The 15,612-nt window shown below is 44.0% G+C and overlaps 1 protein-coding gene across 1 annotated transcript in view; it reads right to left on the bottom strand.

The window, feature by feature from the left end:
• The window catches only part of LOC107545102 (anoctamin-4), a 124,697-nt gene that overhangs the window by 96,844 nt on the left and 12,241 nt on the right, over positions 1–15,612 (bottom strand). The window contains exon 3 of the mRNA XM_087813978.1: positions 15,333–15,491. Within this exon, the coding sequence (XP_087670104.1) occupies positions 15,333–15,491 (159 nt within the window). The remainder of the gene's footprint in view (positions 1–15,332; positions 15,492–15,612) is intronic.

The following is a 15,612-nucleotide window of genomic DNA, read 5'->3' as shown; positions in this document are numbered from 1 at the left end:
CTAGGGGTCCAGGGCTATTGCTCGTTAGGATGTGAGTCACAGAAGCATGTTTGCAATGGCTGGGCAGAGAGGAAAATGTGATGATGCGGGAGAGAGAGGAGACAATTACAGGAGCAAAGTCCTTGAGAAGGCGAAACGGGAGGGCTCCCGGGACAGCAGCGGGCGCTCCACTCATAGCCACAGAGGGGGGCAGAGAGTGGGGGACAGTCGCAGAAGATCCTGCCTCATTGCTTCCATCTCTGTCAGAGTGCAGGCAGGGCTGTCAGGAAAGCTGGTGTGTGCATGGGGACAGGGTGGCACAGACAGAGAGCAGAGGGTCAGGGGCAAGAAAAACGTGTGAAGTAAGAGTTGGCAGCTCCCTGGCGTATTCACTCTTTGGTCAGATGTCTCCTTCAGTGAACCCCTTATCCAACACCCTATTTAAAATTACGATCCCTTCGCCCCTAGTACTCTTAGACCTGTTCTACTACCTTTCTCATAGCACTGATTCCCTTCTAACATATTACGCTGTTTCTTTATTTACCACACTTATTGTTCACTGCTTCCCCCACTGGAGTGTGAGTGCCACCGGATAAGGGCTCTTTGTTGGGTTCACCAATATGTTCCAAGTGCCTATAATTATGCCAGACACTATATATTTATCGAATGATTGAAAATTTTTAAATGAATGAATGAATGAACAAAGGAAGCAAAGAAAGGAAAGAAGGGAAGGTGGGAGGGACGAAAGAAGTTAGTTCACTGATAAGGTCAGGCGGCACTATAAGCCTCCGAGGCTCACTGGGCACCCTTGGGTGCTCACCTGAGACACTGGTCATGATTTAAAGTGAACCAGCAACGTTCAGCCACTCAGGCGCCGGCAAAAAGAAGGTGGGGGTTAATCAAGGTCAAGGCTTTTCCATGCAGAAAAGTCAAAGAAATAAAGGAACGAGAGCATTCAGAGGCTTGTAAGTGAGTGGTCACAATGCTGGACCATGAAATTGGAGCGAAGTAATGAGGGAAAGAAAATGACAGCCAAAGAAGGGGCTGGGACAATTAATCAGCAGGTTCATCATCATGTTCAATGTACTTTCCAGTGATATCTTGGACTATTTAAACACACTCAAAGCAAGTTTCAGGTCCAAGTATTAGCTTCAAGTATTTAAGGGTTTGTTTAGATCTCTCCTTCCCTAAAGAGACTTCATTTTAAAGGAAGATGAAGGTACAGCTTTGCTAAGTAGAGAGTAAGAGAAAGAAACAGGCAAATCACAACTAAAATTCAGGACTTACTTGCTGAATACTTGTCTTTGCTTTGCCAACCAAATAAAACACGGTGGAACCAAGAGAATCAAGACTAGTAGTTTTCCATTCTACTGGAGTCTGTGCAGAGAAGGGCAGGGTGGGGGACCCCTTCCAGCAACTGGGAACAACATTAGATGCCTCTACCACCATGTATCCATGAGTCACCAAATGAAGGACTGGATTTCAGAAGACCCAAGAGTATTTATTAGAGTCTGAGAAACAGAATCAAGGCAGCCTCAAGTGAATGTCAAAGTGATTTACTGCTGTGCAGTCCCAAATAACATCCTGACTAAACCAAAGAACCTACAGACTGTGGAGGAGGAGAGGCCCCAAGAGGAGACCTAATGCGTTTCTGAAACACTAATGGACGTGAGGTCTCACTGCGTGTCATTTTCCCCACCCACCGGACTGCTAAGGTCAAGGAAAAGTGTGTGCAGTACAGCTTCATTCTTCTGCCTACTCTCCTCCCAGCCTTCCATAAAGCTCTTTTTCATTTCAACATATGTAGAAAAAGTCAGCATGGAGAATGGAGGTGAAAACAAAAACCCTAGTGAGCGATAAACACTATCTGCTTGAAGACCATCCTGATCTTGGTTAACTTTGCAGGTAATAGCTGGTGTAGCTCATTTAGTAAAACCCTTGGCCTGAAAGAAATCCAGCGACGTGATAACTTTATTTAAACAGAAGTACTATGGGATAGATTTGGTTGCAAAGAAGCTAAATGATGTCAGGTTAGATCACTTTGACAAAAATGACCAAAAGGTGCATATCTGACCAGCATCAACACAATCATTAAGGCCTACAACAATTATCTCTGTTATAAATTATATTCATGGGAAACTGATGAGTGAGCACCAGCAACGTGAAAGTCAAGATGAAAGGATGAGCCAGGCACTATGCTGGGCTCTGTGGGGGAGCCTGTGTGGTCCCCATGGAATTGCCACTCCAGCTGGAGAAGCTGACACACACGGAGAAGCCGTGCGTGATGCCTCCGCTGGAAGTTACTGCCCCTTTGCTCCTGCTGTTTCCAGTCTCAAATGCTAGCCCTGCCTTCCTCCTTTCCTGCTTGGTAAACATCTAGTCATCCTTCGAGACTCAGGTCCCTTCCTCTAACCTTCCAGAAACCTCTGGGGTGAAGCTGAAGTGGCCTTAATGCTTTTATAGAAACTCTTCAGACTGTGTTCCAATCACTTGTCTTAGGTCTGTCCTCATTGCTAATCACAAGCTCCTCAAAGACCCCAAGCACATCATGGCAGCTTGCGTTATCCAGACATGACCCCGACCACAGCTTTCATCCCATGTCTTCAGAACCTTGCACTCCCCAGCAAGAGGTGGAATCTACGTGCCTTCCTGTTGCTCCTGCCTCTGCCAATGGGGTACAGCACGCTTCTCAGTCCAGGTCCTACCAACGCACGTCTGCCTGGTTCTGCTGGAACCCAGCCACCATGGCATGAGGGGGCCTGAGGCAGCGGAGCCTTGGAGAAACCCGTGGAGAGAGCCGCATGGAGGGGAACCAGGGCCCGTGGCCCGCAGCCTGGCTGAGCTCTTGGCTGACAGCCCTCTTGAAAGGGGGTCCGCCAGGCCCCTAGAAGTGATGCTTCAGCCGATGCCTCATGGAGCACAGAAAAGCTGCTTCTGCCAAGCCCGGCCCAATTGCAGATCTGAGAGTAAAATAAATGACTGTTGTTTAAGTCGCAAGTTTTGGAGTCGTCATGCAACAATGGATAACTGGAATGCTCTTTCAATTTTGATGCCTGGAATATAATAGGCACTCACTATCCTGAGGCTCTACCACTACAGGAGCCTAAGTGAGGGAGGGAACCTTTCTCTTTCCCTTTCCTCGCAGGAAGGAGTTTTCAGCTTGTCTTTCCTTCATTCCCTGCATCACAAACACATGGACTTGTGACTGCTGCTGCTGTCTGACGTGCAAATGAAAGATCTGGCCTCAATGCACTTAGGTCTTCCTTGAACTAAGAGAACTGTCTAGTATCAGTATCAGAACAAAGGCGTGGGTGTGGGGGAGGTGCTGCGACGGTGGGTACCAGCCCAGCCACGGCCATGTGGAACAGCAGGGGAAGCTACTCCACCCTCACCTTGAGGTGCCCTGGAAGATTCATGACTTAAACTGCAAACCCACTTGGGTAAGGCACAGAGGGGGCTGTCAGAACTTAAGTGAAGGGACAGGTGGCCAGTCAAATCTGTTCGGAGGAGGCTGGTGGCTACCCTGGGCTGTCTGTTGTCAGCTTGGCATCTCAGTTCCCTCCTTCTGAGGTCTCCATCCTTGTTGTCAGGAAGAAGCTCGGACTACATTTCCCAGGATCCCCTTCCCTGTGGGAAGATAAGGGGTGCTCAGGTGAAATCTTGAAGGTCAAAAAGAAGAGGTTACTTCTCCCCCAATGCAGGATGTTAGAGATAGTTGTTTAAGTTAGAGACAGCTTCAGCTAACTTTTTATTTTTTTAATGTTTTTCTTAATTTTAGAGAGAGAGGAAGGGAGAGGGACAGAAAGATAGAAACATCTATGAGAGAAACATTGATCGGCTGCCTCCTACTGGGGACTGAGCCCACAACCCAGGTATGTGCCCCGATGGGAATCAAACTGGCAACTTCTTGGTTCCTGGGTAGGATGCTAGACCACTGAACCACACCGGCTGGGCCAGCTAAGTTTTTTGAGAATAATTTATCTATGTCACATCAGACATTCTTGAGATCCCTAGTGGCTTCCAGGCCAGCTTTGGGGACGTACCACTGTGGTGTTGCAGGAAGCAGTTGGGGGTGGCTTCCTGACCTTCACCCCCAGCCTTTTCAGCAGTGGTATAACCCTCTGTATTAAACACTTTGTTTTTGGAGGACACAGAGTAGCCTGCCTTCCTGCAAAACCCTATCTAACAGAGGGGCCAAGCAGTTGCAAGCCCTAGGGAAGACTTTAAGAAGAAACCATGGGTAGAAAATAGTGGACGACCACAAAAGAGGTAGCCCCCAAAGCGGTGGAAGCTAAACCGATAAACTGCAAAGGACAAGTCAGGGAGGGGGGCTGCAACCAGGTCAGGTCTCCCTAAGGTCCCAACACTGCTCATCCACTCATTTGTCCCAGCTCTGTGCCCTGGGAGAAGTAATTCTGCTGCCCCCTCCACTGGCCAAATCCAGCGAGTTTCCCTCCTCCTATAGTGAGTGCATCCCCACCCCATTCAGTTACTGTTCCATTTACTCTTCCCACGCTCATCCCAGCCCAGGACTGTGAAAACAAACTAATTAGGATGCAAATTCCAAAGTCTCTCTGTGCTCAGTTCACCCATTATTTTAGGGACTTTCCTGAACTCCTATAATGAAATAGTGGCTCCCTCCCAGGATTCCTGCATCTTTTCTCCACAGCACTCATCACGCCTGACATGTTTACTTGTTTATATAATGCCTCTCTTCCCTCCACAATAGTAGACACTCAGATATTTGATGAATAAATGAAAAATGACTCCATCTAGAAATGGAATCATCAAGTGCTATCAACTGCTCTTAAAATATGACTAAGGCATGACAGGAAGTGAGTTAAGCCCTGGTCCCTGCCTCGAGGGACAGTGCTGCATCATCACTTTTGCAACTGAAGTATACCAGACTCAGTTAATAAAATTCAGCGTACCATTCATCTTTGTCAAATTTTCCACTTGCAAGGATCACAAGCAGGAGACCATGGACTTACATTTGTCTGGACAGCTTCAAAGCTTTGAAATCTCTCCATCTCACCAATAAATAATTAGTGTTGTACCCCGAGCATGTACTTGGAGTAATTTTTAGCAATTTAACATAACATGTAGTAAAAACAACAGGAACAAAACACATAAAGCAAGGGCTTCAGTTCCTTTCACAGCTGCAACAGTGCAATGCCTGCACTGGTACGTAATAAATGATGACAGTGCAAAATGTGTTTTATATCAGACAAGTTCAATCGAGACCACTGAGAAGACCTTTCAGATGAACGATGTTCTGGTTGTGGGGTGGTAACAATACTTCACAGTATCACTTCAGTTCTTCAGCTGTGCCTGGTCTGATGGTTATGTTTTTCCTCTAATGTTGTGCTGTCTTGAGTGAAGGACTATTCGTGAGTCATATGAAATGTAAATTGGTTTAGAATAACCCTTTGAGTATATCAACTCAAGATAACTTTGTACTGGTCATCTTGACCTAGCAACAGAAATGTTTTGATTAAACTTTGTCTTCTTAAACAAGCAAAAACAGTCGAGGCAGTAAAAATTAGGCGCTCAGATCTTTAACTGAACCGTGAAAGTAAGGGAGGTTGGGAGAGGAAGACAGAAAGACAGAAAAAAAGGAGAGAAAAAACAGACAGACTAAGACAGAGAAAAAGAGACGACACAACCCCCCTTCCCCTAATTTGATGAAGCTGCCTTAAGAAGATGGACCAGTGAGAATAAAGCTGTGATTCTGATGGACTGATAGAGGACAGTGGTAGATGACACCAAAAAGGACTGAGTCCTACCCACCAGACCCCTTCAGCTTTCTCCAGACACAGGTCAGGGTCTCTCAGTCCAAGAGGTGATGAGGTTGAATGCCTAAGATCAGGAAAGAGGGCGACCAGTGGTTGAAGCCACTCCCTTCTTTATCAATACCAACAACAAGCAGTTACTGAGCGCTTATTATGAGCCAGACTCTTCTAAGCACATTGTAATGTATTAACTCATTTTATCCTTGTAACAGCCACATTAGTTAGGATTATCTGCTATGTAATAAATGAAGAAACTGAGGCATAGAGAGGTTAAAAGCCTAGTTATTTACTTAGAAAGTGATGAAATAGTAAGTGGATCTAAATCCCGGTTGTGTGGTTTGAAAGGCCAATCTTAACTTCCCCTCAAATACATCAGTCTCTCTTCTGATTCAAGAGTCTGATGTTAAGAGTGCTTCAGTCAGCTGGTGCACACGAATGAAAGATGGAATAGCTGCTTTTCACGCCTCCAGCTGCCTCCGGGACACTGCAACAAACTACACAAGGCTGGGTCAAAGCGTCTAACTCAGTGGTTCTCAACCCGGGATGATTTTACCCCACTCCATCTCGGGGACATATGACAATGCTTGGAGACACTTCTGGTTGTCATAACTTGGGGAAGTGCTACTGGGATCCAGTGGCTAGAGGCTAGGGATGCTGCTAAATACCCTACAGCCCCTCCCAGCAAAGACTTATCCAGCCAAACATGTTAATAGTGTTGAGGTTGAGAAACCCTGGAACTGAATTAATTGGTATTACCGAAACACAGCCATGAAAATCAGTCATTCACAGCCATTTGGGGCAAGGTCAAAATTCCATAAACTCAGCACTGGGTTAAGTCTTTAGGGTATAAAAACCAGTATGGCACAGTTACTGTGATCATTCCAGCCCCATGGAATCTTTGCCTTTAAAATGTTGTATCTTAAACTTAGAGGGAAACTGGGTACATTCAAGCAGAGTAAATGCCTGTGTGTACCTGTTTTCTCTCTCTTCACTTTCATCAATTAATTAATTCTCTGACTGCTAGGATCTCCGGGGGCGTCTGAAACCACAGAGCTGACAGCGTCTCTACTGCGAACTCTATCAGTGGCAGCGAATGCTGATGGACCCCAGCCCGAAGTGGAGCAGCAGTGACTGCTGGCGAGTCACCGTCCTCCAAATGGGAGCAGAGCCCACCTGCTATCACCTCCGCCGCCAATGACTGACTGACACGGGGCCCTCGCTCTGTGGTGCACCCTCTGCTCCAGAGCCTCCCTGTTGGATGAGAGGACACATTCCTGGCGTAGCTTTCCTCCCTGCCCCCTTCTCCTCCCCTCACTCCCCCTTCTCCTGAGAGCACTGCACCAAACAATATTAGCAAGAACCCTCCCCTGGGCTCTGCTTCGCTGAGGAAGTTCTACTGAAGACGTCACTTGAGGTGACAAAAGGTCACCTCAAGCGTGCATCAACAATGGGAACTCTTGAAGGACACTGCCATGGTCTGAACGTTTTTGTCCCCTGCAAATTCATATGTTGCAATCCTAACCACCCAAAGGTGATGGCATGAGGAGGTGAGGTCCTTGGGAGATGACTAGGTCAGGAGGGTGGTGCCCTCATGGGTGGGATTATTGCTCCTATCAAAGAGGCCCCAGAGAGCTAACTCCCCCTCTCCCCCTGTGTGGACACAGAGAAGGGGCTGCCTATGAACCAGAAAGTGGGTCCTCAGCAGGCACTCAGTCTGCAGGTGACTTGATCTTGGAGTTCCTTATCAGAACTATGGGAAATAAGTGTCTGTTGTTTGTAAGCTACCCATTCTAGGTATTTTGTTATAGCAGCAAGAACACACTAAGTCCCTCAAGGAATCTCCAGGGCTTTCTGGTTCAGAAGAAAATCTGTTTTCTTCACTCTTTGCTTATGATGACCCTTACTTTTCCTTTCTCTTCACCCCAACCTGAGACCCTTGGCGATACATACAGGTGACATATAAAAAAATGGGGTCAAGTCTCTCTTTTGAGGCCAGAAAGCACTAAAGGACAGGAAGCCGGACAGTTCCGTTTGTGCTGACACCCATTTATTTTAGACACTCCTTATCATAGTTTTCACCGTGAAGAAGAGAGGAGTCCCTGGTTCTCTCATTTTCAAAGCTCTGGGTCCTGAGGGAGCATCTCCAGCAACACGCTGCGTGTGGCCACAGAGCAGAGCAGGGATGGACGCGGGAGAGGCAGTCAGGGCAGGAAGTGGCGCCAGAGAACAACCTGCGTTAGACAAGCGCTTTAAATGGGGACGCGTTTGTAAAGTTTTCCCTGAAAAGGGTAAAACAAGATTAGGATGGGCAACTGAGTACAGTTTTTTAGCTCTGGGTTGATCTATAATTTCATTCCTGATGGGTTCAAGCCAATTCCTCTGAAAGAAGATAAATGCCTGAACCCTGACAATGCTAAGCCTGCAACCCACTGTATTCTGAGTTCTTCCAAGAGCACTAAAGATAACCATTAAGCCCACTCATGAAAACACATTAGCAACAGACGGTCAGTTGATGTTGCTATTCCTAATGGTCACATTTTAAGGGATTTTTAAACTGTAAGAAGATTTTTCTAGAAAGTTTGCCTTGAAAACCTGTTTCAAAAGTAAAAGTATTAATGCACTGTATTCAGCTGTTAGGATAACTGTAATGATGATAATAATAAAGATTTAGTAAATGCTTATAATATGACAGGTACAGAGATAAGCACTTAATATGAATTATCTCATTTAATTATCATAATAACCCATGAAACAGATCTCATTATTAGCCTCATTTTGCAGATGAGCTAGCTTTCCCAAGAGCACACAGGTCTTAATGGTGGAAACAAATGAGCACACAGGATGTCTGACCCCAGAGTCTTAAACACTGTCTCAATTACTTATTGCTGCATAACAGACTATAAACTTAGAGGCTTAAAACAACACATTAATGATCTCACAGTTTCTATAAATCAGGAATCCAGGCACAGCGTAGCTGGGTCCTCTGCTCAGGGTGTCACCAGGCTGCAACATAGGTCTCGGTCAGACCTGTGGTATCATCAGAAGGCTCGACTGTGGAAAGACCAGCTTCCAAGATCCCTCAGGTGTTGATCCCCATTTTCTTGCTGGCTGTCAGCTGGGGGCAACTATCAGACACTGGAGGCCACCCCACCTTTATTTGCCCATGGCTCACTTCAGACTGTCTTGCAACATGGTAGCTTACCTCCTCAAGCCAGCAAAGAAGAGTCTCTCTAATGCTGAGACAGAATCATATATACCATAACACAATCACAGGAGTGGCATTCCACTACGTTTGCCATATTCTATTGGTTAATAGCAAGTCACAGGCCTCAACTGCACTCCAGGGGAGGGAATTACACAAAGGTGTAGCAACCAGATGGCAGGCATCATAGACTTTAGGGCCTGCCCACCACAACCACTAGCCAAGTAAGAATGCAATCATTGCTTGTGTCCCTCAATTTCTAGCCAAAATTGTACATCATCTATAATATTTCAATTTCCTATATTTCCTTAAATTGACTCACCATTTAAAATAATTATTTATTTTACAAAGAACTTTCATATCACAGCCATAACTGGAAAATCAGTATTACCTGCCGTAAAGATAACACAAAATAAGAAACAGAAATTTGCCCGGCCGGGCGTGGCTCAGCAGTTGAGCGTCGACCTAGGATCCAGGTGATCGGGGTTCGATTCCTGGTCAGGGCACATGTCCGGGCTGCGGGCTTGATCAATGACTCTCTCATCATTGATGTTTCTATCTCTCTCTCTCCCTCTCCTTTCCTCTCTCTAAAATCAATAAGGACATATTAAAAAAAAAACACACACAGAAATTTACCCCATACAATGTATTCACCTATATGGGCTCATTTAATCCTCATAAAGTTCATGGTAAATAATATTATCCTCATTATTAAAAATGTGAAAATTGAGATCCAGAAAAGTTTCATAAACTGCTTAAGGCCTCTCAACTTGTATGGGATTGTACAAAGAATCAAATCCATGGCTACCGGCAACCAAAGTGCAAAGGACTACAGTCTAGAAAGCAGAGACTTCATTACGCACCCCGATTTTCCTGGTTCCTTTTCTTAACTCCAACGGTCTTCTCAGCCTGTCTGCTAACCTCTTCAACCCTGAGATTCATCTTTAGATACCAGGAATCAATGTCATACAAGGGTAAAAAAGTAAGTATGCTCAGGTTTTAATCTTGGCTTTATTTCTGGCCTTGTCACCTGGGGCAAGTTACTGCTTTGCCTCAGTTGTCTCATCTGTAAGATGGGACAATAATGGCAAGTGATCAATAAATGCAAAAGTGAATATTTTAATAATACTATTTTGTCCTCATCTCAAAGAAAAAATGTCCAAGATACCCAATCTTGAGTGTTGTGTATGTGTTTACTGCAGTTAGATTTTCAGTCCTTCTGAGAGATGAGTGAAAACAGAAACAGACTGCTTTGACAGACTGCATTATTTTCTGCATTTCTGTTTTTAAAGCTCACTGTATCTCTTTTGGGGAAAATGTCTTGGAGTAGGACTGAAAGGGTGGGGTCTTGTGCCCAAAGCAAAGGGCTGGCCTTAGCTAGGAGCATGGTCAGGGCATCCTCAGCAGCAGAGGGAAGGCTGCATTTGTGGGCGCAGATGCAGGCAGGTGGGTCCATGCAATGGGAGGAACTTGTCATTCTCTCCTTGTTGCTTCAAGGACATTGCTCCAAAGAAAAAATAAAAAATTTTTTTCTTTGCTCTTCTACATCAATTTTGCCTTTCAAATAAATGATTTCTATTAGCACAAAAGCCTGCAGTTATTTCTCCTGTCTTAAATAGAAAGAACTCTTTCTTGACCTAACTTCTTACTCCAGTTACCACCCATTTCTCTCCTTCCCTTTATAGTGAACTTCCTTGGAAGAACTATTTATATTTCCTGTCTCCAAATTTTCTCCTCCCATTCTTTCATGAACACTCTTTAACTATGTGCTTACATCCACCTCTGCACGAAAATGTCTCTTGCTCAGCTCACCCAAACCCTCCATGTTGCTAAATTCAATGGCTAACTTTCTAGTCTTGATTTTGCTCATTCCATCAGCAGCCTCTGATACAGCCCATCACTCCCTCCCTCCTGAAACAATTTCCTCCAGGCACCACAGCCTCTAGGATCCCTTCTAGCTCCTTCCTGCTGACTCCTTTATACTCCAAACTCCTAACACTGGTGCGTCCCACAGCTCAATATTTGGACCTCTTTTCCATTTGTAGCCGCTCCTTTGGTGATCTCATCCAAATGTGTATTTCCAGCCCAGGTCCCTCCTGTCTTCAAGACTTTTCTATCCTACTCAACATCTCCACCACTGGGACACCTCAAACTTAGCATGTTTAGAAGAGGACCCAGTCCTCTCTGCACCCAGGTAAATGACAACTTCTTTCTTTCAACTCTTTAAATGAATAGCATATGACACATGAATAGCCCATGACTCCTCTCTTACATAAGTTGTTCAATCTGTCTGTAATTCCCAGAAGCTCTCTACTCTTCTCATCTCCTCTGCTGCGTGCTTAACCAAGCCACCATCATCTTTTTCCTGGATTCTTGCAAAAAATAGCCTAATTGATATCCCTGCTTCTGCCCCTGCCCCCTCTACTCTTCCCCCAGTCTAATATCCCCAGGCAACCAGAGTGACCCTAATAAAATAGAAAACAGATTTTGTCATGCCTCTGCTCAAAACTGTCCAAGGATTTTCCATATCACTCAAAGAAAAGCTGAAGTTCCCCAGTGACGACTGAGGCCCGATGTCACCTGGCTTCCATTGTCTTTTTGGTATAATCTCTTACTATTCTCCACCTTGCTCAGTCAACTCCTGTCATATTAGCCCCCTCACTGTTCCATGAACACCCCAGGCATGCTCCTGCCTCAGGGCCTTTGCACTTGCTGCTCTCTTTCCCTGGAAGAGAGTCTCACCTTTGCCAACTTTTATAAAATTGTGCACCCCTCTCAACACTCCCCACTTTACTTTCTTCTCTTTAGCAAGTATTGATATTTTATATATATATTTACTTATTTATGTTGTATATAAATTCCAACAGAGATTTTATCTGTTTTATTCATTGCTGAGCTCTTAGTGCTTAAAGCAGTGCCTGGCATAGAATGAGTGTGTAATAAATATTTGTTGAATGAATTAACTATCATCAAGATGGAATGATTTATCTAATTATAGTTATTTTATAATGACTGTAATGACATGGGTTTTCTCCCACATTCTGCATGATTCTAAAGAGGAAGAATTTGTTCCTTAATACAACTGCTTTTCACACATTCTAAATAATTCAAAAATCTTCCATGACTTGACTGCTTATATGAAAGAAAAGGTGAACTGTATATTAATGATAATCATTTCAAAATAGGTACAAAAGTGTTAATGATGGACATAAAATTAAACATATCTAAAACAGAAAATGTGAATTAACATATATGTGTGTACCTTTAGGATGGAAATCTCTTTAAATAAATAGGCACTAAGAAGCAAATCACTTGGAAATAATACTTTATTGGGGAATTTTGCTGTTCTTTTGCTTTCCCTGGGCTAATACAGGTTACAGAATATTAAAGGCCCAGGGTGCCAAAGGAAGCACGTACCCGCTGACCCATCAGGCTGGGGCAAAGGTTTTGAGAAAGATTAAATTTGACTATGTCCTCACTTTTATCACGAGATAAAGATTCTCCTAGCTGTGCCCCTTGAAAGTCAATGTTTAAAAAGATAAGGACTCTCTTACTGTCACACTGTTCAGCTGCAGAGCCTGTCTTTGCCCTTTTGGAAGCATAAACCTCTGCACCTGTATAACACATCTGCCACCATTTTTGGACATCATGATACACAGCTTATGAAGGAGATACTAGTAATTCACAAAGTGTACTTAGTGTTAAACATTTCAGATGTATAGGGATTCCTGGGTTTTCACTTTTCTTTCTCACTTGAATTAAGTTCTTTGTTTTATGCATAAAAGGTTGGAGTAACGTCTGGAAGCTGAAACAGTCATTAAAATTGCCTCTCTGTTGCAGCTGTTTATAAAACACTTGATTGAAATAAGAGTGTTTCTGATGGTTTCTAAATCTAACAATGCCATGTAGATACAGGTTTATTGTTCAACCAAGAGACATTATTTTAATTATTTGTGGCAGGGAAAAATTAATTTTTCTATAACTTCCTTGCTGAGCTGACTGAGGCCGTGAGGATGCGCAGCAGAGCTCAGAGGCTGACTCACAGCCCATTGTGCCACTCAGGCAAAGGGTGGGGGTGGCAGGAAAAGACAGGGACCCGGGGGAGGGAAAGGCTACTCAGGAAGACGGTTCCTAGCTGTCAGTAATGGAGAGAACATTGTGGGGTAAAGAACAGGGACGCTGCCACTCGAGAAGATCCTTTGGAGGGAAGGGGAGGAAGAGACGCTTAGAATGTTTTTATGAAGTTTTGCCATATGGTGACTTCACCCTTTTCCCAATTGCTGTGTTTTTCCCCCTAGTATACATTAAAATAAATACCAAGCTATTAAAAATGTTAAGACTTATAACCAAAAAAAATTACCTTGTGTACAACCACAATCCTGAAAGCAGCTCATCATCACACTATGGTCAGCACAACTATATAAAGAGTAGAACAGTCCTTCTCGGCTTCCCGCTCTAATTCCGACAGACGGATACTGTAGCCTAGATGTTTTAGGAGGTATGTAAGAGATTTGTTATCTCTTGAGTAATGTGTATTACTTTAAAAAGTATTAGGTTTTTTGAGTTTTAACTAATAAGTCATGAAATGACATTGCAGAGATCTGTGTAGAAGAAACCCCAGGAATGGTGAAAACAGTCATAAAACTTAGATCAGTGGTTTCCAGGGGGTATGGGTGGGGGGTACGCTATAACTATAAAAGAATAGCATAGTGAGTTTGTTGGGGTGATGTAAACATTATATTTCCTGATTATGGTGGTGGCTGGTTGTGTAAGTTTATATATGTGTGTGTGTGTGTGTGTGTGTGTGTCTTAAAATTCATAGAACTGCGTACACAAACACAAGTGTCAATTTTACTTCATGATAATTTTTTTGGAGTGTCATCTACCAGCTAGACCCAAAAGAAATATCAACATTTCCCTTTCCCTTTTCCTGAACTGGAGTGACTAATTGAATGAAGCTACTACCTAGTTTTGATGGGAATCAAAGTTTTGAAAGAGTCAGAATGAATCAGAAAAAGGACTGACATTATTGAGGATCATGTGGCCATTCAGAGCTTTTATTTCTTTATATAAAAATCCTGAAATTAAGCAGTAAGAATGAAAGATGAAGGAATGAATTTTAAGGTAAAAAAATTAATGCATAATTAATGTTAAGAAAAGAGAGTGTGCAGTTGCCTCAAGAAGAACTTAAAGAACAAGATTTATCAAAGATATATTCAATGGGTATAGGAAAGATTTTCTGGAACCCCACACTAATGGAAAACAACAGCATATTTAATTCTGTTTGTTGCTCAGGGGAACTTCCAACTGGAACAGTCTTTTGAGCAACCTGGTTCCACTTTCCTAAGAATGAGACCCTAAGGCCACATTCATCTCGCTGTTTTTCTAATTCTCTTTTTGGAGGCATTCTAGAAAAATACTGCTTGTTTTTCAAATCCTCAAGCATTGAGACCAGTCTAACAGATCTGGAAAAATCCCTTGTATCTGAAGGGTCCCAAGATCGGCATGTAACCTGCGCCGTACAAAAAAAACCACTCAGGATGTCTGATTTCAAAGATCTATCCCGTCAGCCTTGATGAGCATCATCAGAAACGAAACCATTTAACTGCCAACATGTGCTTCCTATTGATTAGAAAAAGCTCCGGAATCGTTGCACAATACTTAGAGCAAATCTGAGAAGAGTTACATAATCCACCTACCAGGACCAAATCCTCCACATGCCCACAGTACTTCTGGGTACACCAGTCTCATTGTGGCTTATTAACAGGGGCCTGGCTGGACCTCTTGTACCTTCCTCACTAAACTGACCCTTAAAACTCCCCACACAGAGCAGGAGAGAAGGGGAAGAGAGAATACGGGAAGGTAACTCTTGAGTCTGGGAACATGATAAAAACAACCTGAATATTTCTTAAAACTGGAATCATTTTGTAAGTTCCAGCTGTTTGGGACCAAATCGGTGAGTCTTTTCTGGTGAGTGAGGATGGCCAAGCTCACTACGTTTCCTGAACTATAAAAACAGCCTCCAGTGTGGGGTGATTGCATTTTATCCAAAGTTGTCTTTAATCCATGAGACGAGGACACTCCAGGAAGTCAGGTGAATGACAACCCTTCGAAACAACAATCGACTGCATGAGAACAGAGTGTCTTGATTTTCACGAAATCGTTTGCTATTAAAATGCTTCCAAGGCAAACTGCGCCGTGAAAGCAATTGCTGGAACATTCCCCAAACCGCGCAGGTTGGCAAACTCTGACCAAATGAAACATTCAGTCAACGTAAGGACTAACTGCTTAGTTTCCAAACTGCCTCTTGATAGGAACGGGTGTATACTTATATTTTCCCAGCCAAGCCTCCCATTTACCTCTTTCTCCATTTGCAATCCTTCTGCTCTGATGTTTCTCTCAAACACTTCCCTCTTTTCCGTCTGGGGGTTGGATTTTCTGTACACAAGGACGTAGTCGATGCGGCACTTGCCGTCCCTGAAGCGCAGGCCGTTGGATCTGTGCTTGCCCCGCGCCGCCTGCACACAGGAGAAAGGACGGGCTTGAGGCGCTCGCAGGACGGCGCCCTGGGCGGGCGCTGCAGGCAAGGAGAGCTCAAGGCACTTTGCTTGGGTTTTAGCCAAGTTACCTTTTTTAATC

Source organism: Miniopterus natalensis, chromosome 2, assembly GCF_054644295.1.
Source record: "Miniopterus natalensis isolate mMinNat1 chromosome 2, mMinNat1.hap1, whole genome shotgun sequence".
NCBI classification, from domain to species: Eukaryota; Metazoa; Chordata; class Mammalia; order Chiroptera; family Miniopteridae; genus Miniopterus; species Miniopterus natalensis.
The sequence above is the reverse complement of the archived record's forward strand: the minus strand, read 5'-3'. Positions and strand labels throughout refer to the sequence as shown.